The sequence below is a fragment of the Echeneis naucrates genome, chromosome 16 (assembly GCF_900963305.1).
Source record: "Echeneis naucrates chromosome 16, fEcheNa1.1, whole genome shotgun sequence".
Classification (NCBI taxonomy): domain Eukaryota; kingdom Metazoa; phylum Chordata; class Actinopteri; order Carangiformes; family Echeneidae; genus Echeneis; species Echeneis naucrates.
Genome location: NC_042526.1, coordinates 12,712,937 through 12,736,212, shown reverse-complemented (window position 1 = coordinate 12,736,212; position 23,276 = coordinate 12,712,937). Strand labels below are relative to the sequence as shown.

At 40.1% G+C, this 23,276-nt stretch overlaps 2 protein-coding genes across 3 annotated transcripts in view; both read left to right on the top strand.

Annotated features, from left to right (window-relative positions):
* sema4ba (sema domain, immunoglobulin domain (Ig), transmembrane domain (TM) and short cytoplasmic domain, (semaphorin) 4Ba) overlaps window positions 1-12,177 on the top strand; it is a 33,322-nt gene extending 21,145 nt beyond the window's left edge. The window contains exons 3-15 of the mRNA XM_029523746.1: window positions 3,447-3,607; window positions 3,789-3,851; window positions 4,578-4,676; window positions 5,103-5,214; window positions 5,432-5,548; window positions 5,811-5,968; window positions 8,655-8,836; window positions 9,343-9,493; window positions 9,781-9,991; window positions 10,118-10,233; window positions 10,665-10,822; window positions 10,955-11,046; window positions 11,267-12,177. Coding sequence (XP_029379606.1) covers window positions 3,447-3,607; window positions 3,789-3,851; window positions 4,578-4,676; window positions 5,103-5,214; window positions 5,432-5,548; window positions 5,811-5,968; window positions 8,655-8,836; window positions 9,343-9,493; window positions 9,781-9,991; window positions 10,118-10,233; window positions 10,665-10,822; window positions 10,955-11,046; window positions 11,267-12,039 — 2,393 coding nt within the window. The 3' untranslated portion in view covers window positions 12,040-12,177. The remainder of the gene's footprint in view (window positions 1-3,446; window positions 3,608-3,788; window positions 3,852-4,577; window positions 4,677-5,102; window positions 5,215-5,431; window positions 5,549-5,810; window positions 5,969-8,654; window positions 8,837-9,342; window positions 9,494-9,780; window positions 9,992-10,117; window positions 10,234-10,664; window positions 10,823-10,954; window positions 11,047-11,266) is intronic.
* Window positions 12,178-15,125: 2,948 nt separating this feature from the next.
* Window positions 15,126-23,249, top strand: rasef2 (RAS and EF-hand domain containing 2). 2 transcript variants are annotated; one of them, XM_029522712.1, is made up of 17 exons: window positions 15,126-15,747; window positions 16,423-16,575; window positions 17,705-17,852; window positions 18,199-18,294; window positions 20,093-20,170; window positions 20,252-20,367; window positions 20,462-20,530; window positions 20,715-20,796; window positions 20,929-20,999; window positions 21,104-21,272; window positions 21,372-21,473; window positions 21,768-21,912; window positions 22,001-22,082; window positions 22,181-22,295; window positions 22,390-22,503; window positions 22,615-22,691; window positions 22,776-23,249. In XM_029522712.1, the coding sequence occupies exons 1-17, from the start codon at window positions 15,437-15,439 to the stop codon at window positions 22,876-22,878; spliced, it is 2,031 nt and encodes a 676-aa protein (XP_029378572.1). In that variant the 5' UTR covers window positions 15,126-15,436; the 3' UTR covers window positions 22,879-23,249. The 2 variants fall into 2 exon arrangements, with proteins under 2 accessions (XP_029378572.1, XP_029378573.1); XM_029522713.1 differs by having other exon boundaries at window positions 15,128-15,747; window positions 17,762-17,852.
* Window positions 23,250-23,276: the final 27 nt, after the last annotated feature.

Below are 23,276 nucleotides of genomic sequence, written 5' to 3'. Positions count from 1 at the left end.
ACTGATTCAATCAGCTTGTTACCATTGTCCCCCCCCCCCCCCCCCCCCCCCAAAAAAAAAAAAGGCACCATCGGACAAATTACTGTACACTTTCCTTATTACTCCAGGGAATGTTCCACACTTTTAATTATCTGGCTAACTTTTTTTTGGATGCAGACCCATCAGGAAATCAGCGGCAAAAATGTAGAAGGGTTCCTTTAAGCCCAACATAATTAATTTCCGCTCTAAATAGATTACTAAGCCAGTTGAGGCGAAAATTTCAGTCCACTTAGCAGTGCCATTTGCACAAATTACTTTTAATTACATAATAATGGCAATGATCACATACGGCTTAAAGCAATCAGAGGTTGAACCACTCAGTGTGCTGTTCGGGCACTTATATGAGGGGGTTGCCTGTCTGATTGACCTGTGACCAGCATCTCCATCATCAGGGACCATTATGATTTCCTTTCCATTATCATTTCAAAATGTATGTATATTTAAAATGTGTTCCAAGACACATACATTGAAAAGTATGGAAAAATTGGAAAAACCATCCATTCAATGCAGTGAGCCACTGCAGAGTGTCTCCACTTTACATCCACAAAGGATCTTTGTCGTACCTCTTCACTGGTGTCATGTTGGCCATTTGACGCTGACACTGTGGCTGCTCTTCCCCACTTCATTGCTCCATCTTAGCTGTCCTGTCTGTTTCCTCTTCCTCCTGTGCACCACAACATTACTGGGCATTGCATCGTCATGGAATGGCCCCTCAGGATTCAACCACAAAAACCTGAACAACAATAGAGGAGAGTCTCTATAGTTGACACAAAGGGGGGAGTAAGACAAGTTCAAGTCGAATACACTCATTAACCTGTAATTTTGTTTTGGTTGTAACAGTCTGCACACACTCATTGACCCCCAGAAGTTATTTTCTTCTGGTTTTGTGGTCTCAGGATTCTGTAAGTGATTATAACTGCTCAGCCTTCAAAGGGGGAAATGCCTGGCTCTTTATTTTGGCTAAAATTGTCGACTGTCAGTTCAAAATAAACAGTGAAGTTCAAAAGCTCATGCATACCAAATGTTTGTATGATATGACACTGATTACAGTCAGTTTCAACATTGTTCTCTGTTTAAAAGCTAAATACTTTTCATTAATGATTTCATTGAGTATTTCGTTCAAGTATACCATTTAGCAATTATCTAAGCCTCAGAGAAATACAGACTTGTAAACCAATAGGTCTAAACTGACAGATGATGAATGGTTTGCTTAAATTATGAATGGAAAGCTTTGTATGGTTTCAAACCCTCCCGGATCTCTTCAATGATACTCAATTAAGGGCCCTATTGTTTTTCTTCGTCGGCTGTGGTCGCTAAGTATGACAGTGGTGATCTGACTCCAGGGAACACTTATGCAGATATCCTCCCTTACAGCGTTTGTTTTGGTTTGGGCTTTTTCTTTTGTCTTTGTCTTCTCACTGTAAGAAACAATTACATTCACCCAAGGACAGAGAACCAGCAAAGAGCAGCCCTCCGTTTATCCCGTAATGACAGTGAAAAGGTGAGAATTGGCCCCAGTGGATCTGTGTACAGTATGCAGAGCGGAGCCCCTTGTGTTTTAACGGACAGCTTTTACTGCAATATGGCTCTCTGTTGCCGTGGCGATGGTCTGCTATTAACCTGTTATTTTCCCAAGGGAGAGGAAGTCGCTCAACCTCCTGTAACTACCCACTGAAGGGAGGTTATATAAGGTCACATGTACTAGAGGGTGCATATCCAAAACGTGCTCATTATCAGTAGAGCATAATGGAACCTTATTTTATTTAGACGGGATTAGTTTTATGCACGGAAGTGTAATAATTGTAACTATTGCCACAAACAACTGGGGGTTTAATCCAGTGCGATCTACCATTCCTGTGAACCACAGCCGTCAAAAAAGTTAAAATAAGCAAATGACGTCATAAAGTCAACAGACAATAGTAAAGATCAACTGAATTAATATTACAGTGCATTACGTTTTTAAGATGTATGAGCATATTATTTGTCAGTGGAAGGATACAGAATTATGCTTGGTCAGAAACCAGAAAAGAAATAATAAATCAAAATCAAAACAAAATATGCTAGATGAATATACCACAGGACAAAAAATGACTGAGGGAATATACACAGCAAGGTGAAATCCAGATAGCTTTACAAAATGTTCTGAGGTTTGGATATAAAAATGTGTATAAATGTTATTTTTGGTCAGTTGGAAGATTGTAAGTGTCTGTGACTTAAATATTTTTGTTTTCTTTTGCTTTTCACCCCATATAACATTTTTTCGGGACATTTGGTGGTTGCAGCAACCTTTGGTAACTATTTATACACTATTAAGTGATCTGAATACTGCTGTTTTCTCTAAATGTGATATTTGTGGTTATACTTTACGTCCCTTTCAAGTCTATGTGAAAATGATCACAGTTCAAATTAGGGTTAGGGTTTCAAAATATTGATGAAATAGATTAGCCAAATCAATTTCAGATATTGAGAAAGTAGGTGATGATGTTTTTGTATCAAGAAGAGGGTCCTAAAAAAATAAAACGAATGAAATGTATGAGCGAAAGATCATGTCGACCCCGTGCCCACCACAATAAGTTTCATAAAGTCATTAGCGGAGAAATTTAACGCATCATTGAGAAAAATAACTGAATGCTCAATCAAATAAATTAAATTCTTTGGTCTGTTATTTTTTTTCTGTCCTTCATCACATTATGGAACAAAGGTCATGTCTGAGAAGTTCAGTCACTTCGGGTTTCTTTCAGCTCTCTGCTTCTGTTTATACTGGCATGCAATTAAGGCAAGTCATTCAACCTGCGCCGGCAGCGAATATCTCCAGGCTGCTGCAATCTGAGATACACTCCGGCCTTCAAAACAGTGATTAGGAGAGCTGATGATTTAACCCTTGGCATCAGTCACAACGTGTTAATGTGGCTACAACAAAGCCAGCTGTGAGGAACTTTCTATTTCTCATCACCTTGTCTGTCTCTCTGATGAAGAGCTTGCACACGCACAGACATAATGAAACATAGACACGTAGATTTTTTTTTTCTTCATATTTTTATCGGTGTATCGAGGCCACAACAATTACAACTGTCTATTACAAACTGAAGACACAAAGTTTCATCAGCATTAAAGCATAACATCTTTTGGAACGGTATAATCGTCTTTGCTGTAGTTATAGGAATGAGGAACTTGATGAGGCTTGACAGGAGCTGCATCATGCTTGTGTCTAGTTCCACCATCTCCTGTATAGCTGTATATCAAATGTTCCGGCAGGACACAGTTAATTTGCATATTCAGGTGCCTTAATGCATTTTCTGCTGTCAGCATCGTGTAACAGTTTTCAATACACTGAATATCCTACCTGTGCACGTTGAATGCAGGAATGAAATCTTTTTGCCTTGACTGTCTGCATCTGTTCTTCCCAGATGCAAAGGAGAGGACAACCAGGAGCTTCTCAGCTGGCGGAGTCTTAAACTACACTTCTGTCCTCCTCAGCAAAGAAGACAACATGTTGTACGTTGGTGCTCGAGAGAGTCTCTTTGCGCTCAACCTCTCTGACATCAGCGCGGCAAAGCTACAAAGAAATGTAAGAGGTAGACTGTGCAGGCGTCTGTAAACTGCGCTAACATATATATAGCGCAGTGTATTAATATAAATGCTGTTGCAATAGGTTCAATGTGATTACAGTTAAAAATATATGATCCCAGAAGTGCAATGTGATTAAACCAGACCTACAGTATGTGTTTGACACTCTATCTCTCCTGCAGCTCACATGGAAAACTCCAGAGAGGAAGAGAGACGAGTGCAGTTTCAAAGGCAAAGACCTGCAGGTCAGTGAACTGCTGGTATAAAATCTCAAGTAGCCGAACTCAGATGGCTCACACATTATTTATGACTGCAGGTTTGCTATGTTGGTCAAGATGACCATTGTTACATGGCACTTTGGAAACAAACCCAGAACTGGGGAACATTTCCTGTCAAGTTATAACTTTCCATTCCAAAACAATGGATTTTTCCCTTCATTTGAAACAAACTTTTCCTCTGTTACTCTCTGTCTCTGTTTGTCTGCCTGCTCAACTACCACTTTTATCTGTACACACACAGTCCCAGTACCTTGTGAATTTATTGTTACAATTCGTTCCGAGGGATCAGATTAACAGACAGAAATCAGCGTGTGTTTTGAATACTGAAAGTGATCTGAAAGCTATTGCATGAAAAAATGACATGAAATCTGGAAATTAGATCTCAAACAATGCAATTTGCAGTGCAAGCACACAGTTTGACAATATGTAAACTACTTGAATTGACTGTGGTGAAGTCTGCAGAACATTTTTTGTTATTACCTAATAAGCTTCTGTAAACCAGGAATATGACTTCTCTAACACTCTTTTGGGAAAAGCTGTGTTGTTGTGTGAATAGATAAGATCAGAAAGACTACCTTTATGAATAGGGCCAAACCAAGTACTGAACATACTTGAGTAACTGGAAAGAGACACAAGTGGATAAATACATGTTTACCTTTTACATGAATTTCGCTTTGTGTATTCCTCATACAGACTGACTGCTTCAACTACATCAAGATTTTACTGCGTATGAACGACACCCATCTGTATGTTTGTGGGACGTACGCCTTCAGCCCCATCTGTGCTTACATAGTAAGTGTATACACGAGACAGTCACGTCTCTATTCCACTGACCTGCTGCATCGAGCCGAAAACGTTATATGTGATGCTTATTTATTGGATTCTAGGAGAAGACTATCTAATGCATCTGCTTCCCTGCATCGGTTTACTCGGCAGTCTGAATGAGCTCCTGCCTAGCTAGATACAATATACATGCATTATTATATTATGTCCTGTGCCAAAGGGGAAAAGGATCAAAATATTTAATGCTTCTAATCAGATTATATCAAGATCGATCCAGTTGTATCCAAAGCCTTTTCCAACAAATCATACCAAACATACGGGGATGGCCTGTGTTTCAACTTAAACCAAAGACTGACTGACTTCTTCTTTTAAGGAGGGACTGATGAACGCTGGAGTATACAGCACTGCTTATCAACCAATGTGTTATTTCAACAGAATGCTTCAGACTTCTCCTTTGTGAAGAGTGATACTGGGGAGATAGTTACAGAAGATGGACGAAGCCGTTGTCCGTTCAATCCCGAGTACAAGTCCACCGCCATCATGGCCGGTAGGTCTGAGTAAGACTGTCAGTAGATCCAGGCTGTGTTTAGATGCTTGTACTTATTGAAGCCACTAGGGGAATGAGTAAAGTCACTAGATAAACCTGGCTGATATCAAGACAAAATTGGACGCAACCTCTGGATTTCATTACTGTGTATGACGCAGAAGCCCATTCCCTTGTGGTAAACACTGTGATTATACTGGTCTTCTTCACTGCGTTGCAGATGGAGAGCTGTACTCTGGTACCGTCAGTAATTTCCAAGGAAATGAACCCATCATTTACAAAAGTCTCAGCCAAGGAACTGCTCTAAAAACAGAAAACTCCCTCAACTGGCTCCAAGGTATCGTGCTGAAGCTTTTCATTATATCTTCTCATATTAAAAATTCCATACGTCCGAATATCACGTCCGAGATAAATATCATTCTCGGATTCCTATCTGAAATAATACTGTGAGAAGTCACATGAGAAGTGTTTACGTGCAGTCTCGTCCCTATTAAAATGGAATTTTCCATTCAGGGTGTCAGAGGGAATAGGGATGCCTATCCTTGTATGGCAGGATTGCATATAGGTTGACAGCATTGTTCATGTTGGTTTTCTTTCAGATCCCGCCTTTGTTGGCTCTGCCTATATACAGGAGAGCCTTCCCAAAGGCAACCTAGTGGGCGATGACGATAAGATTTATTTCTTCTTCAGTGAAGCAGGAAAGGAGTTTGATTTCTTTGACAACACCATTGTGTCACGGATTGCTCGGGTGTGCAAGGTGAGTGACACTTGAAAGTAGATGGTCCATCTGAAGGGGTCTCCTTACCTGTGAGCTCTGCCTTCTAAAACCACCTTCACATCACTGCAGGAATCTATCAGATAAGAAGTGGGGTGGGGGGGTGCTATTTGTGTGTTTGTGCATTTCATTTGTGTTTGTGTTCAGTACAGTGCTCCTATACAACCAGGCCTCTGAAAGCTTCTTACAGCGTAAATACAACCTATGACGCTTACAGTCCTTCTGGGCAGTGGCACAGGATCTCTTGTTCGAGAAAAACATTCCTCGTGCACGTTTCCCGACGTTTGGCTCTTTTTCTCCAGATCCTCTTCTCCCACTATTCTTACCGTATTTCGCCAGATATTAGTGCTCCAATAACAATCAGTTGCCAACTCCAAATTGTTTAGGAATGATGCAGAACAAGGATCCATGCACTGAAACAGATTATCACCTGCTGAAATACTTGCGACCATTCGCACTAAAGTACAGACCTCGCAAGGTATTTATTATTCTTCTCTGCTCTGTAAACATTACGAACAGCTAAACCGGGTTTGTCTGATCAGACCGCCGGTTGTCTCTTTGCAAACAATTGTGTTTATTCTGAAGAGAATGAAAACATATCAGACGGCAGTTGGACGCCCACCTAAGTTAAAGCTGGTATTTGCGGACAGAAAAGACCTTTTTCATATTTCTTGTCATGTCAGAAGATTTGCTTTTTTTTTTCTTACTCATTATGGCTGAGCACCAGCACAGAGAAGAGCTATCTTTCTTATTTTCAATGTGTGTCCTGATAGTTTTCTGCTGTCATATAAGGCAATACATGGCCATCAGATTTGATATTTTCTTTCTTTTCATGCAGTCATCAACTCGGCATTACCAAAGCTTCAATTTAAAAAATAATACGTGTTAATAGTTAGCTAAATATTTTGACACATGTGGCATGTTGTTGAGGAGTCATCTCATATTGTTCAAATATGTGCTCAGGGCAAGCATCCTGCTGCAGATGACCCACAGGGCCATGAGCAATAATGTGCCAGTGTTTTTGGAAGTTGGCTTCCGAAACTAAAGTAAAACAGATATTATTTAAAAAATGTCAAATACATATTATGAACAAGCTTTAGAAGAGCTAAATTCTTAGAGGAATACTTTCATTAAGTAAGTAGCAATTCCTGTTCAAATAAATTAACGGTCCCACTCCTGTCTCTCCTCATCCCCTGTTTGACTGCAGTCCTGCTCTTTGTTTATTCAGGTGCTTACTACACAGGTTTCACTTCATTGACTCCAACTATGGAATGATAAACAATGTTTTTCTCTCCGAACAAACAAAACAAAGCAAAGCATGTTCTCATTTGCAGGATTGTTCTGTTTCCCAGAAAGAAACCATTACTACCCGGCGTGTTCATAGGATTTTGAACAGCCTTTTGAACAATGGGTGCTTTTTACAAGAGATTAATGAATGGGATGCATTTGCTTCAATTATTCAGAAGTCAGTTTAAGCACAGAGTGGCATTAAATTCTAAAACTAGGTTCAGTAAGGAGGAGCAGAGGATATACCGCATGATGCTCATTATCTGCCTGGGTTACTACTATAAGTAATTGCATCTGAAGTTCCGTACTGGTCATGTGCCATTTCCCCTCCCATCTTCTCCTGCCATTTCCTCTGATTAATGTAATACTGAAGTGGACTCAACTGAACCTTCACGTTCAAGGCTTTCATGTAGTTTAGATCATTTAGTATTTCTCTTTGGTCTTCTGCTCATTTCCTCCGACAGCCAACTTTTATGTGGTTAGAGCTGTCCTTTTGAAAAAAATGGGAATAATTGATACCATGAACTGAATGTAAACACGCTCAGAGTGGTTGGTACATCATCTTTAAATATCAGGTCTCTTCCCAAAAAGAAAATAAGCTCTTTGGTGTGGTTGGTATTGGTAAAACATTTAGTCACCTTTAATTGCCCAAAGTTTTCCGTTAATTGTGCATTACATCCTATAAATGTCCTTCCTTCAACGATTTAAAGATGGAGGTTCTCTCAAAATTCATCTGCGTGCCAAGGAACTCCTGCGCCACTCACTTTGAAGGCTCATGCCAAAGGCCCTGAACAGCAGTCGTGTCAGTGAAGGGGGATTGTCTGGGGGCAATGTGTCTTCTTCTTTTTCATTTAAGAAGCTTTTGTCCTCCTCAAAGCCCTGAGTGTTCACTATTATTATTATTATTATTTAAGCCAGCTGTATATTGCTTTCGTGACCTAGAAATAATCTACCTCAGGGTATATCTGTGTTGAGGCAACAACTGATTTTGCTCAGCGTGGTTCTTCCATTAGAGGTTAATGTTTTTTAATTACATCAAATCAAACCGCTTCACCCTTGGGCTCAATTCTTTGTTGTTTTTACAGAGAAAAAGTTGCAGGTAAATGAAAAAAACATAATTATTCCCCTAATATATATATATATATATAGTATGTCATATCAGCTCATCAGTCACAACCTCAAATTTGACTGTATATATATATATATATATATATATATATATTAGGGGAATAATGTATCAATAATAATATATATATGGTGTACATTTCACAGCTTTTATGAGATCACACTTGTGAATGATATTGCTTCTCAGAGGCGTCAACAGTCACCTCTACAGATTTACGTTTTTAAATTCTTTCTGCCTGCATTGTGTGTGTTGCAGGGTGACATGGGAGGAGAGAGAGTTCTGCAAAAGAAATGGACGTCTTTCCTGAAAGCTCAGCTCTTGTGCTCTTTGCCTGATGATGGGTTCCCCTTTAACATAATCCAAGACATGTTTGTGCTGACACCCAGCCCCGAGGATTGGAAGCACACTCTGTTTTATGGAGTCTTCACATCTCAATGGTGAGGACGATATTTCACTGTATCTGTTGCCAAAATAAACAATGTCGTACCTTAACATATTTTGTGCAGATACACATGTTGTGATAAAACTGCTGTGTTCAATCCAGGCAGGCTCATAGCTGTCCTTAAGGACATCAAAGTAGCTCAGTCGATTTGTTGGAATATTTGTATAAAAAATGAAAGCTGAATTTACAACATACTTTTTTTTTTTTTACATGTTTCAAGGTTGATTCTGATATTCTTGGTTAAATATCTTCAAAATTCACAGTTTAAGTTTTGAAGGCTTTTGAAGATAGTTGGTGGCCCGTTAATTCTTTGGCAGAATTTGGACATCTGTTTTAACTGGGGCTATGTATGAAAATATCAGCCTCAAATAAAAGAGGCCAGTCCTTTGTCCCTTGTCCTCTAAATATGGAGCTGGTTTGCTTCTATAAAGAAACAGACAGCTTTCTTCAAGATTATACTTCTGAAACTAAACATGTTGAGATGCCTGTCTGTCTTTTAAGGTACAAAGGTGCTTCAAGAAGCTCTGCAGTGTGTTCCTTCACCATGGACCAAGTGGAAAAAGCGTTCAGTGGGCGATACAGAGAGGTCAACAGAGAGACCCAACAGTGGTACACATACAACCATCCTGTCCCAGAACCTCGACCTGGTGCCGTGAGTACCTGTCTGCTGCCCTCTGCTGGGGAACTTACAAACGCATACATGTCAACACAAAAGCAGTATGTCATATCAGCTCATCAGTCACAACCTCAAATTTGACTGCTGATCAAGGCTGCCCTGCTCGCTTCCAATCTGATTCTTATCAAACTACTATTGCTTTCATTCCTGACCAATTTATCACGATGGAATCGTAGAAAAATTTAAAAATAAAAATATAAAAATTTAGCTGCAGTTCATGCCAAAAATGAAGGGGACTATGTGTTTTTGTGTTGCCTCCACAGTGTATCACAAATGCTGCCAGAAAGCAGGGAATCTCCTCCTCCCTGCACATGCCAGACAAGGTTCTGAATTTTGTGAAAGACCATTTTCTAATGGATAGCGTGATCCGCAGCCAGCCTCTCCTCTTGAAACGCAACGTTCGCTACAGCCAAATTGCTGTCCATAGAGTCCTGGCAGCACAAAAGGCCTATAATGTGCTCTTCATTGGCACAGGTAAAGGTCTCCACACCCACATTCACTGTCACACAAAAACACTCTCAGCTGGTATCAGCTTGCATTCCACCAAAACATTCACAAAGATTTAGTCTAATTACAAGTCATGTTGTCTCTCTTTTATAGATGATGGAAGACTTCATAAAGCCATTAATGTAAAAAACAAGATGCACATCATTGAGGAGCTAGTGCTCTTCCGTGACTCCCAACCAGTGCAGCACATTGAGCTGGATACTGAAAAGGTACGGTGAGGCACTGAGAGAGGAAACAAGCCTGGTTTGTTTTACAGAGTTTTCCCACGATGTGAACTAATAAGAGGCTCCGTAAATGCATTTATGGGCAGTTTAGAGATGCCATGAGGCACAAAGTCACAGCCCAAAGCAGACCTCATGTTCACCAAGCTAATTACATGCAACTTTCTCTCAGGGTATCAGTGAACAGTTGGGGTTTTAACAGTTGCAATTTTGACACTTCCTGAGTCCTGGCATGTCTTTGCATAGATTTGTACTTCAGGGCAAAAACGGTAGTTTAAAAAAAAAAAAAAAAAAAAAGCCAAGTGTAAAATATTTAGTTCATGGTCAGACAAGGAAGATGCTGGATGAAAATAGTAACCCACTAACTGTATTTGGGGCACTTCCTTTCTTTCCCCTGCTTTGTCATCGCTCCTCCACAGGGTCAGCTTTATATTTCCTCATTCTCTGAACTGGTGGAGGTCCCAGTTGCTAACTGCACTAATTATCAGAGCTGCGGGGAGTGCATCCTCTCCAGGGATCCTTACTGTGCCTGGAATGGACGGCACTGTGTGGATGTCAGACAAGCTTCAACAAGAAAGTATATATCATTCTGTCATCTACAAACGTTTTCTGCAGTGAATGCTTAGAGAAAAAATTTTAATGGTGGTGGCTATAAGACAGTAAGGGACTACGTTTGCCTGCACTTTTTAAGTAAATGTATTTGTTTCAGAACATGGCAGCAGGATATAGATGAGGCAGACACATCAGCTATTTGCAACAAGACTGTGCCAAGCCCACGGCTTCCTAAACCTCCACCTACACGTAAGTGAACTCCTCTTCTCTTATCAGTCAAAGACTTAGAGAGCAGCATTTTGCGCTGGCTTTTTCATTTTCTCTGTTTTAAATTGAGGTTTATATACACATCTCTAAACTGTGTCATAAAATTATTATTATTCTAATAACTTTAGCAGCAGATAAATCAGTGCAGATTATTTCATGTAGAATTTGACTACATTGGTCTCTCTTCTTTATCTTACCACAGGAATGTCTTCATGCCAGGTGATCATTATCCCAGCCAACACCTTCAAAGTATTGCCTTGCAAGCTGCGGTCTAATCTGGCCGAAAGGAGATGGGAGTTCAGTGAGAGTGCAGGTCACTTCCATTACCCCAGCCCGGAGGGGGGGCTGGTAGTGGTAGCTCAAGCTGACAGGCAGGAAACCTATGAGTGCTGGTCAGTGGAGGAAGGCTTCCGGCAGTTGCTGGCAAACTACTGTGTGAGGGGCGAAGCCAAGCAGGAGAGCACCACCCTAACAGGCCATTCACGTGCACCACAGATTCCCCAGGAAGAGTTCATCATCCTGCCAGGGAAGGCCCGCTCACCACAGATCAACACTAAGACCTACTGGAATGAGCTGATTGTGGTCTGCTCCCTCCTGGTGTTTTCCCTGGTGGTCTTCTCTCTGTTTGTGGTGTACAGGAATCGTGATCACATGAAGTCTATGCTGAAGGAGGGGGAGTGCCCCAACATGCAGCAGAAAAAGTCCAGAATAGTGGTGAAACCAGCTGAGAACTTGCCACTCAACGGCAACACAGTCACAGCATCAGTGTCAGATCACAAGGGCTACCAGACCCTTAACGACAACTACATCTGCAGCACTCCACCGCATGAGTGCTCGTCGCCTGACAACAGCAAGAGCTTTTCAGAATCAGAGAAGAAGCCTCTGAACTTAAGAGAGAGCCACGTAGAGATTTCACCCACATGCCCACGGCCAAGAGTCAGACTGGGCTCTGAGATAAAAGACTCCATAGTCTGAGGCTGGCTTCATATTACGTGGAGTGATTTATTTTAAACTGACAGGAAAGAGTGCACTTGCTGCGAAAGACAAAACCCTGTGAGAGGGAAAACTGAGGAACATTGGACTCTTCATGGAGAGACATTTCATTACACAGATTTTTGCACTTTGTCTTTTTTTTTTTTTTTGGGGATGGGGGGGGGGGGGGGGGGGGGGGATGAAGGGGGGTTGCTCCTGTGGCTGACAAACATTTCTTTTAATCCCACAACAGTTTTTTATTCCCTCAACAGTCACACATCCCTCTCTCTATTCAAGTGTATTCAAAAGCACGCTGATGAAGTTCCAGTTTGCCTTCAGACTTTTAATGCTTTCACACCTGGCTCACAGGAATGTAACAAACGTAGAGGTGGTGTTGCAACCATGATTCAGCTCCTGAATTTTATAGTATTGCAGCTCAGTCCGGCCACATAATTCACAGGGGATGCTTTGAAATGCAGAGTGATATTCAGCTATGTTCCCATTAACAGATGACAATGTTTGGGGGTTTATTTTCATTCTCTCTTCTGGTAATAGCCTACCCTTCAATGAGGTTATGCACTATGTTCTGTACTGTAGCGAGGTCAACACTCACACCAGAAAATACAGCAACAAGTCAGTGGCAGGCAAGAGAGATAATAAAAGATGCCCTGTCATACTTTCTTTTAGATAGCCTGTGTGTATTCTGGCAAGCATATTCATTGTTTGGGCTGAAATATACATAGCAACAGAGAAGGACTTCAGAGAAGCGCCTGTTGAAGCAGTAAAAAGGTTGATCAAAAAGAATTATTAGTTAACTGAAAGAGGACACAAACAAGGAATTGCCTACATGGAAATGTTGCAAAACCCTCACCACCTCAATCTTCACACACCAAAAAAAAGATTATAAGGTCATAAATGACTTAAATGTTGCTTTTTAGTATTGATGTTAGTGGATAGAAATATTCCTCTGTGGAAGCCTGACTTTCAACAGGGTTTTCTTTCACCAAATGTGATAAAGGGAAAAACTCATTCCAGGTATTATCATGCTGTTCTTCGTGAGATAGGCCGTCTATGCAAAGCAAATAATGTGAAGTGGGGTAAACACCAAGATAACCTCACCTTGAGACTGAGTAAGCACAAAGGTGTTGGCACTGTTAATGACTTTAGGATCAGTGGCACTGCAAACACACCCCAATATGCACCCCCCCCCCCCCACCTCCCCCCACACACACACACAGACTCACTCTCACTACACTAAGTATGCAAGAGATCTTAGCCATTTTGATGTACTTGTCCGTGTAAGGTAATGAAACTCTGAAAGACTGGCACAGGAAAAACAAATGATTAGAGACACTATGAAAATGTAAATCTTTGGCTGTTAATTCATCTCAATGTGATATAAATATATATCCAAAATTATTCTTTTACTACAAGGAGACATCTAGTCATTTTAGTCATTCATTGATGTTTTAAATATCTATCACTACTTTCAAAGGGAAACTATAATAAATATTTAAAAATAGTACGCCTATTAATAAAGCAAGTTAAATAACACATCTGTATAACCTCAATTTTGATATATATATTAATTGCAGAGTGCCAATGAATGGAAGAAAAGGCTGTCTGCTTGCTTAAATGGTTTTAACGGCAACCATAAAAGCAATAACTTTCATTTTCATCTAATAATAAACCATAACCATTATTACTTTCATAATCTATCTCCATATTCACAGATAAATAATTATAAACCATTTTATCCACCAAATTAATGATTCAGATGCTTAAAGTAACTTGAAAGCATTTTTCATCTAACTTGAGTTTGACTCGAGAATTGTAATGAGGCCAGCAAAATAAAAAGTTCACTAACATGCAGGAAGGCATGTTGCTCGACCCAGAATGCATTGGATTTGCACATGTTGTTGAAAAGCCTTAGTACAATGCAGGTTTGATGAGAAATCTGCCTTGGGGAAAATGGATAATGCCTTCTGATACAATAATCAAGAGATGTGCCTGTTGGGATAATGATCTAACCAGGTAGTAGTGCTGTAGAGTCAAATGCTACACTGTAGGTGTGACAGGACTGGCCATTGCTCAGATACAGGAGTGAATACATGTAATTTAATATTGTCAATGTTGTACAGTATGTTCTCATGAGGTGTTTGTTATATTTTTTATTTTTTGTTATGGTGGCTTCAACCACAGTCAGGGACGAAATTTTATTCTTAAATTGTAGCACATAAATAACCACTGGCTGAATTTGAAATAATAAATTATAGATAAATATTAGTATTATGTTACATTTCATGTAAATGGCAAACACAGCAAATACCGGTCATCTCTAAACATCATGCAATATGAAAGATTCATGCTTTGACTGTTAATGAAAACATAAACGAAAGGCAGCTTTTAGTGAAGTTGCTGTCATAACAACAATATTAAATTTGCTAAATGCTGAAAAAATATAAAATGATTTAGTAAAATATGTGCAGGTACTGAAAATGCTTTTTTGAAACCAAGCCTAAAAATGCCATAGTGAAAGTATCGTCTGCTTTCTCTAAATAAACCACTATAGTCAGGCCTTCTGTTTGTGACAGTACAAGTTGCTCTGACTCTTGTCAACATGTATTGTAAAAAATTATAAGTAAAACAAAGTTTCTATGTAAAACTGTTTTGTAAATTCAGCTGCCAATGTAAAAATGTTAATTGTAATTTTTTTTGTACATCACTACTGTTTTTGTTTGTTTTGTTTTTTTGTTTCTTTGTTTTTTTTGTACTGTATATAAAAAGCACTTTATTTTAATTTTTCAAATAAAGATCAAATGAATACTTTTTTTTTTTTTGAATGGCTGGTGATTTTGTGAACTAAAACATTCTCCTCAGCATCCTGCAGAGTAAGTTTGTGCTTATTTATTTGGATGAGTGTTGGCCACAGTTTTTTTTTTTTTTTATACGATCATAATTACATATCTCAGTATTTAGTTTCAATCTCTAAGGGTGGACCGAGCAACACGACACAAACTGCAAACCCTGGAGAACAAAGGGGAGTGTCAGATAAACTCACATGAGTTCCACACCTGAAAGGCAAACACAGGTGAGCACTTATCTGAAGTTTCTATTGTGTGACAGCGCCATGGCACGTATGGATGACATCTACCGACGAATGAGGCAAAGTAAATAAACCCACTTTGGTCGGTGCAGTATCGGATGGACTCACCGGGTTAATGGATGTGGAGGGCGCCCTCCTACACGGAGATCTGGGCCAATGAGCAGCTCCTGAGATCTTAATTGAGACTTTTACTTTGGTGGATCGGGCTACAGAAGCCAGAAATCAGGAGAGGCGGCGTCAAATTTTAACCTCGCGTTTTATGAGCCATTTTTTATTAAAAACCCAAACAAAATCATGGACCGACCCAGTCTCCGAAGACTGTTTTCCGCCTGCGATGTGGACAAATCCGGGCAGATCGAGTACGAGGACTTCACGGTTGTTTGCCGGGAGCTGAACGTCCCGGACGCCGAGATCAAAACTCTGTTCGACAAGTTCGACGCGGATCGGGACGGATACATCGACTACAGAGAGTTTTCGTCCAGGTTTCATGAAGTTTCGGAGACTCTGGACTTGGCGTCCTTCGGCGCCGGGTCGCCCCAAAACCAGGACTGTTCGAGGGAAGAGTTCTTGGGGAGGATGGACGCCGAGTGTCTGCTGTCCCAGAGGTAAACCCACCTGGAGGGCTGCTCCGGGTGCTCCAGGACTCGGCTAGCTAAACAGCTAGCCGTCCGGTAAAGCGTAGCTAACGGAGCTCCACTCGGTGGCTTCTTTAGCTGCTGTGTTATTTATTTTTATTTTATTATTTAACTTATTTTCAAGCTCTCGGACAAACCTGATGGCTCACACTGAAAACGAGAATCAAATCTCAGTCTTACAAGTTTGAGCCCCGCCGCACTGCATTCAGTTATTTTGTTTTAATGACGTGGGTTTGGCACTATCGAAAATAGATTAAAAAAATAATAATAAGTCAAACACTTGACTTAGACGCCGTCTTACTGGCCTTTGTCGCAGGTTTTAGTCGCATCCCACCGCTCCTCAGCAGGTGGATTTAATTACAGTCGCTCCGTTGTCGTGTAATCAACAGGTGGTCTCCATGACAACCGAGCGCGAAGATGGCCGTGGGGTGCAGGCGAAAGCTCCGGAAAAGGCTTTTTAAGTGTCAGCATTTTGGTCTGTTTTTGTTTTCGGTCCACAACACAACACACGCAGTGTTACTTTGTATACGTTAACATGAAGGCTTACTTTGTGTTACTACAGAATATTTCCGTGAGCTGGCTTTTATCTCTTACATCAGTGAGAAAGCAGCACTGACATTCCTGTTTCCTGTCTTCTTCCTGCAGTCTGAGGGAGCAGGTGGCTGATCTGTACCAGACCATTTCTTCCTCTGCAAACGTCACTCTGCTGCAGCAGTATGAGGAGATCATCCGCTCTCTTCTCAGACAAAGCCTGGACACCAAACTGGAGTGTGAACAGCTCGAGACCAGCTTGAAGCGGTAAGAATGAGTCACATTTAAGCGCATCTCAACCGTGGGACAGAAAAGAGGAAGTGGTTGTTAAATGGGGGAGCAGTAAATAAACACAAAGTAACATCACATGGATGTCAATGACGACTGACACTTTGTATGCAGGTGACTCCGATCGCATTTTAAAAACCATCAACCAACCATGAATGTACTCACTGACGTTACAGAGCTGTGGTGACATGCTGCCCTCTTGTGATATGAAACACATGGGAAGATAATAAATTGGAGAAAATTTTGTAATCTCATTTTAGTTGACCTGATTTCACCCTTTTGTATCTCTGGTTTCGTCTTCACCAACGAGAAAAAGTGGTCCTAGCTGTCTGGAAAAAAAAAAAAGTTTTACTTACGTGCTCAGTGTAAAAGTATATTCACATTTCATTGTTTCAGTTTTTAATTTTGTAAAGGCAATATTTTGAAGACGATCATAAAGTTAGTCTAATGATGTTAACAGTAGACAAAAGATAATGTCAATTTTAAGCATTTTCACAGTAATTGCTGATATTCACAATAGTACACAGCAGGGACAAGAAATTGCTTTGAGAAAGCATTCCGTTCATTTAAACCTTAAAAGTAACCTTTCCCTTGACACCTTAAATTAACTATTGAAATAGAGGCCTACAAATGGGAACGGAGTGTGTGTAACTCATTTTTGTTTCGGTGTATAATCGCTCTGCTTCAGTAGCTGCACAGCATGTGAAAGGGGACATTCCTTACTCAAGGAAGTAGGAAGACTTAAATGTGCTGCCCTGCCTGTTCTATTTATCCTTTTTACGAGCTAGATTTTTTTCACCTTTTTTGTTGTAATTATCAGAATTAAAAGAAAAAACAGAGTTTGAAAGCTTAACTTGCAAATAAACCAAAAAAAAAACTTTTAAAACTATTAAAAAATAAAATAAATTCAGTGTGTGAGAAAGTTTAGTGTGTCTGGAATCTGCTTCGAAGTCTGTCCCTCCCTTGACTCTGGCTGGTCTGAGCTGTCTGACAAGAGTAGAGCAGTCACAACTTCAGCACGTTTAGAGTCAAATCAGTCAGGTACAACTGACATACGGATAGTAGGTGAACTGATTTGTATTTTTATATCTGCTATTTTAATCTCTAGGACTGCTGTTGTAGAATCTGCCTACATAAACACGAATGTACATTTCTGTTCAAACAGAGCTGAGGAGATGAGCAACAGTCAGCTGGCAGAACTGGACGACGATATACAACAACAACTTGCCAGAACAGAGGCGAGGGTGAGAGATGAGGTGAGTGAGATACCTGCAGAATTTATTGTGGACCATTATTTCTGTGATTCATTTGAATGCTTGTAAAAAAGTCCATGTTTTAGGTATAAACTAGATGAATTGGCTGTTAGAGCAGCATTTAATCAATAAAGAGTGCACAGAGAAATTGACTAAAAGAAAAAGAAAAAATATTTTGTAGCTTTTCTACACAATTCTTGTTGGTTCTAGTGAGCTACCTGCATTCTTTTGGTACAGCAAACAGCAGTTGATTAAATCTCTCCCTACAAAGAGCCTCTGTAAAGTCAGATGAAAGCTGCTCTTCAAGGCCTGAGCCGGCCCCTTTACTGCTTTGGTTTCATGTTTGCAGGAGTGTAAGAGAATGGAAGGAATTATGGCTTCCATGCAAAGGAAGCATGCGAATGAGGTTGGAGACCTGCATGCGACTGTGGACAGACTGTTAAAGGTAAGTTTCAGCACAGAAATGTTTATTTACTTTGTAGGGTCATAGTAAATGGATTGTGTGAAGATGGCTTAATAGTTTCATGTATCATTAAAGAGACAGAAAAAAGTCCACTGTACCTGAAAGACAACGCAAAACCCCTGTATGTGCGGCCATGTGGTAATTTTTTTGGGAAACCTTGGCAGTGGAACTGTCATCTAATTTTCTTTTAGGTCGCTCATCAAGAGTACCTTTTTTTAAGACATTAAAACTGAGTATGTTGAATCCACACATAGTGTTATCTGCAATGTGTCAAGATCCAGCAGGGAATGAAGTACATTTCAGATGTGTCTCCAGTGACCCCTCTTGGCCAGATTTTGCTTCTGCACTTGCAGTAAGCAGGACAGAAAAAAACAAAAAAAGGCTAGGGTAGGGTAAAATATAGGGAATAATATTTACACCTCTCCTGTGCCTCTCCTATATTCCCTGTAATATTGGGAATATAGAGAATAAAAGTGTATAAAAAAGAAAAATCTAACAAAGAAAACAGATGTCACAGTGTGGGGGGGGCAAGAGAAAGATGAGCCAAGACATATTTTTCAGGGGCTTGTTGTGCTTTATGTGTACCACTGTATAGTGTTATCAGAGAAAAAGTGTATTCATAGAATGACAAATGCATAGATATAAGGGCAGATCATTCTACCTCTGAATCCAGCCTGAGTGGTCAAGTCTCTGCGCTAAAATACATGCAGGGTAGTCTGATCATAAATGTACAGCTCTACCAGCTCTACTATAACTACAGGAGTTGCTCTCTGGAGTTTTGCAGTGCAGTCAGAAATTTGGTGCAGATGAATTTAAATGAGGATCAGGGAAAGAGTTTGCTTGTGGTCAAAAATGTCTTTTACCTTGTTAGTTTTTAGACACTTTCAGCCCCTACATTACCATGCCATGCACTATTTCCTCTTGTGCTTGCTTTTTTGTCAGAAAGCACCTGAGTATATTTTAAAATCTTTCATTTTTTATGGTGTGTGAGTGTGAGTGATTTCTTGGGGTACACACTATCAAGTGATAACAACACTGCAACAAGCCAAAATTTTATATACACAGGATTTAGCTATGTGTTGCGTCTAAAGTGGCTGTCAAGACTACAACTGTTATTGGTCTTCATTACCAGACACTTGTTTGTTGTTGCTGTTGGGTTTGTTTTTTTTTTCACAACTTTCAGTGAATGTGACAGCTGCTGGCAGTAAAGACCAAGATCAAGCAGGCAAAAGAGAAGTTCAATCATCTTCGATCATCTTTTTTTAGTAATGTGTTCTTTTTCTCAGTTTCAGTTTTATTTCAGTTGCAAAAATCATTGCATGACCATAGTTTTAAAATTAAAAAGGACCGAAGTACCCCAGTGTCACTCTATATCACATAGTAAACATGCAGTAGCTAAAAAACATGAACTGAATACATAAACAGTCAGGTGGTATCAACAGGTAACTCTTATTCAAACAGAATGTTTTTGGTGTATGCTGTGTTTTAAGAGTTTTACAAAGGCAACTGGACAAATTTTATTTTTAAAGTGTTTTATTTAAATAATTATTTTGATAGCTAGTTAAGAAAAAAAGACTATCAGCTAATATATTGTGGTAAAATTGTTATAAGCAATCTTATCACGCATGTGGACACGAAATGACCGGTTTTAGTTGAAGTTGTTTTGTTTTGGGGTTTTTTGCCAAAAGCTATTAACTGCATGTGATAAAATTCTGCCACTGATGCATCATCAACATCATGAAGAACTAACAGTATACTTGTGTGAATTACTCATCTGTAGAGCCAAGAAGACTCTGAATTAAACCATTCAAGGGAGGAAGTAATCAGACTGAACAAACAACTCAGCAATCTCTCGCAAGTAAGTCATGTTGGAAGAGATTGGATTATATGAATAAATCACACATGTGCTGTAACCACACACTGCCTTAAATCTCCACAGGAAAACGAGCATCTACGCGCCTCTCTTTTGCAAGCCCAGACAAAGATCGCCATCCTGCACTCAGAGCTGGACAAACTGAAGAACATGTATGCAGACCAGAAAGCTCAACATCAAAGGTGACACCCTGTGCTAACATTACAATCAACTCAAATATGAATTACATAAAAAATGACCCAGCATCAAATACAATATGTGTGTATGTTTTTACAGAGAAACAGAAGAGCTGAAGATGATGGTTATGGAATATCAGTCATACTCCAGTCAGATTCAGATCCTACAGTAAGTCTGTCCTCAGTAGATACAGCTGCCCAGTTTGGATATTTAGGAAGTAGTTAAAGTAGTTAAGAGTTAGATTAAATGGTGGGCACACCAGTCCCTCACTTGCCAATACAGCTTGTCTTATACACATCTATTGTGTGTTAGTAAATGTCATTGTGTTGTTTTTCCTTGAACACATCATTAGGGAAACAAATAAAAAGCTGTACGACAGCAACGATGGGCTTCGCTCTGCATTGGCGAATGAAGGGCTTGCAGCTAAAAGAAGGGTGAGTCTCTTTTTGTTGATGACATATTTCCTCATACCCACTGGCTCTACATTACATACAAGCTGCCAATTTCGTTAGTTCGAGTGTAAAAGTTTCCTCCCTGACATGCCTTCCTGGTTACCTGCTCAACAGTTGTCTCCTCAAAATGAAATCCCTGCTCGAAAGATGAAACCCCTCCGACAGAGCACATTTAACCACAGCAGGTATATAAACATTTTTAAGCATACTTTGTTGAATCTGTGAATTGATCTCGGTTAATGAAGCTGTCACAGCTAAAGCCTCTGTGGCTGTTGGTGCTTTGGTGCAGCTCAGAGTACTCTCATGTGGCGACTTGGGCTGATAAATACCTGGACAGTGGAGTCTCACTGCCGATGGACACAGCTGAGGGCTCAGGCAGTGATTACGATAGTGATGACAGCAGAGGCTCAGTGGAAACGGTGCACCACAGTTACTCCTGCATCCCCTCTGATGTTGAGGTCAGAACACACATTAAGCACATATAATGTAATATACACAATAAATAATCAATATGCTGCTGAGCTGTCAGGACTTAAAATCAGTGTTTTGCTCGTCAGATATCAGAGGTAAAATCAGAGGCTGCAGCATCAGTGGCTCCCAGCAGATCTAGCTCCTTCACATCATCCATAAGAAGACGTTTGTCTGCATTTTCTACAATGGTAAAATGATGCATGACATCCCCCCAGTATTTGTTTTCATCATTTGTACACTACAAGTCAAAAGGTTTAGAATTTTTCACATTTTCATGAAATTTCAATACTGCAACTGCTGTTCGTAGCATTAAATAGTAGAGTGGTGAATTGCAAATTGCACATATTAATTAAAAAAAATGTAAGTCACCAAAAACTGAAAAAAATCACATCGATTGGGAAGAAGAGTAAAAATTTTTATTGCACAGATTTTCTGGAGTAATGGGTTCCCTGTAGACTGTCACGTGTTATTCATTTACACAGCCATTAGAAACCAACATAGAAGAAAGGGAAGAACCAGCGCAGATGTACCGTCTGGTTTTAGCTGGAGATGCTGGAGCAGGAAAATCCAGCTTCATGCTGAGACTGACTCTTAACGAATTCAGAGGAGACATTCAGACAACACTGGGTGGGTGCCATTGCAAATATGTCACATTTAATGAAGGCCTTGATGCAGTCTTGATTTCAGACTTGAAAATCTGCTTTTCAATTCTCAGGAGTTGATTTTCAAATGAAGAAAATGTTAGTGGATGGAGAAAGGACGAGCCTGCAGATATGGGACACAGCTGGGCAGGAGAGGTAGTGCACTGACTCAGTGTTTCTTCAGGAAGTAGTGCTGGAAATCATGACGTCAATTAAAATGGGTCAAGACTAAAAATATTTTCCTTGTATGTCAGGTTCCGCAGTATTGCTAGATCTTATTTCCGCAAAGCTCACGGCGTCCTGCTGCTCTATGATGTTACTTCAGAGAGCAGCTTTCTCAACATCAGAGCATGGGTGGATCAGATTCAGGTAGCTGGAGTTGCTGAGTGACATGAAGAAGATGAATGTGAATGACCTCACCAAAACACAAGGCTGTGTTTCACAACATGGTGTGTTTATACAGGATTCAACAGATGAGAAAATCCCCATATGTGTTATTGGAAACAAGGTGGACCTCCGAGAACAGCTCGCGGAGGGAAGCTGTGTGAGCAGTTTGCATGGAGAGAAGTTGGCCAAGGTGTGTAACTTTTCGTTGTACCTAATAGGAACGGTGTTTATACAGGCGCCTGGCCTCCCTGGTGTCTAAGTAAGCTGACTCCACTCAGGTTTGTCGATGCTTTGCTCATAGGCATACGGTGCCTTGTTCTGCGAAACAAGTGCCAAAGAAGGAACCAACGTTGTTGAGGCAGTGCTTCATCTAGCGAGGTAGGAGGCCAGAGAGTGACAGAGCTAGTTTCAAGTGTTTTTCCTCCACAAACCTTGGCAACACTGTTTTTCCATTTTCCACAGAGAAGTGAAGAAAAATGTCAAACTGAGGCGCCAGTCAGATTCTCAGGTCAGACTGAGTCCAACCAACCCCAAGAAGACTCTTAACAGCTGCTGCAGACTGTAGATACGGTGGAAGGAGCAGGGAAGGACAACTCTTTTTATTTTGTGATGAGCAGACAAATTTTCTTAGATGTTTTAACTTTTAAATTTAAAGTCTGAAATATATTTTTCTATAATAAATATATTGTAAGTGGTCATTCTCAAATCAAAATGAAGGATCTGTCTTACTGAAAAAAAGTGCATGTACAAATGAACATAATGTGTTCATGCTCGCATTTTTTTATTTTTTTTTTTTAGTAAGGAACACTTGCCTCGACCCCGAGGTAAATATTTTTGTTTGTATGTCCAAACGATTTGAAAATGTTGAAATTTATACACTTTTTCCTTTCAGATCAAGTGACAGATGTAATTGTTTCATTAAACAAATCAAAGCAACACGACTTGATAACATTTTTGAAACAT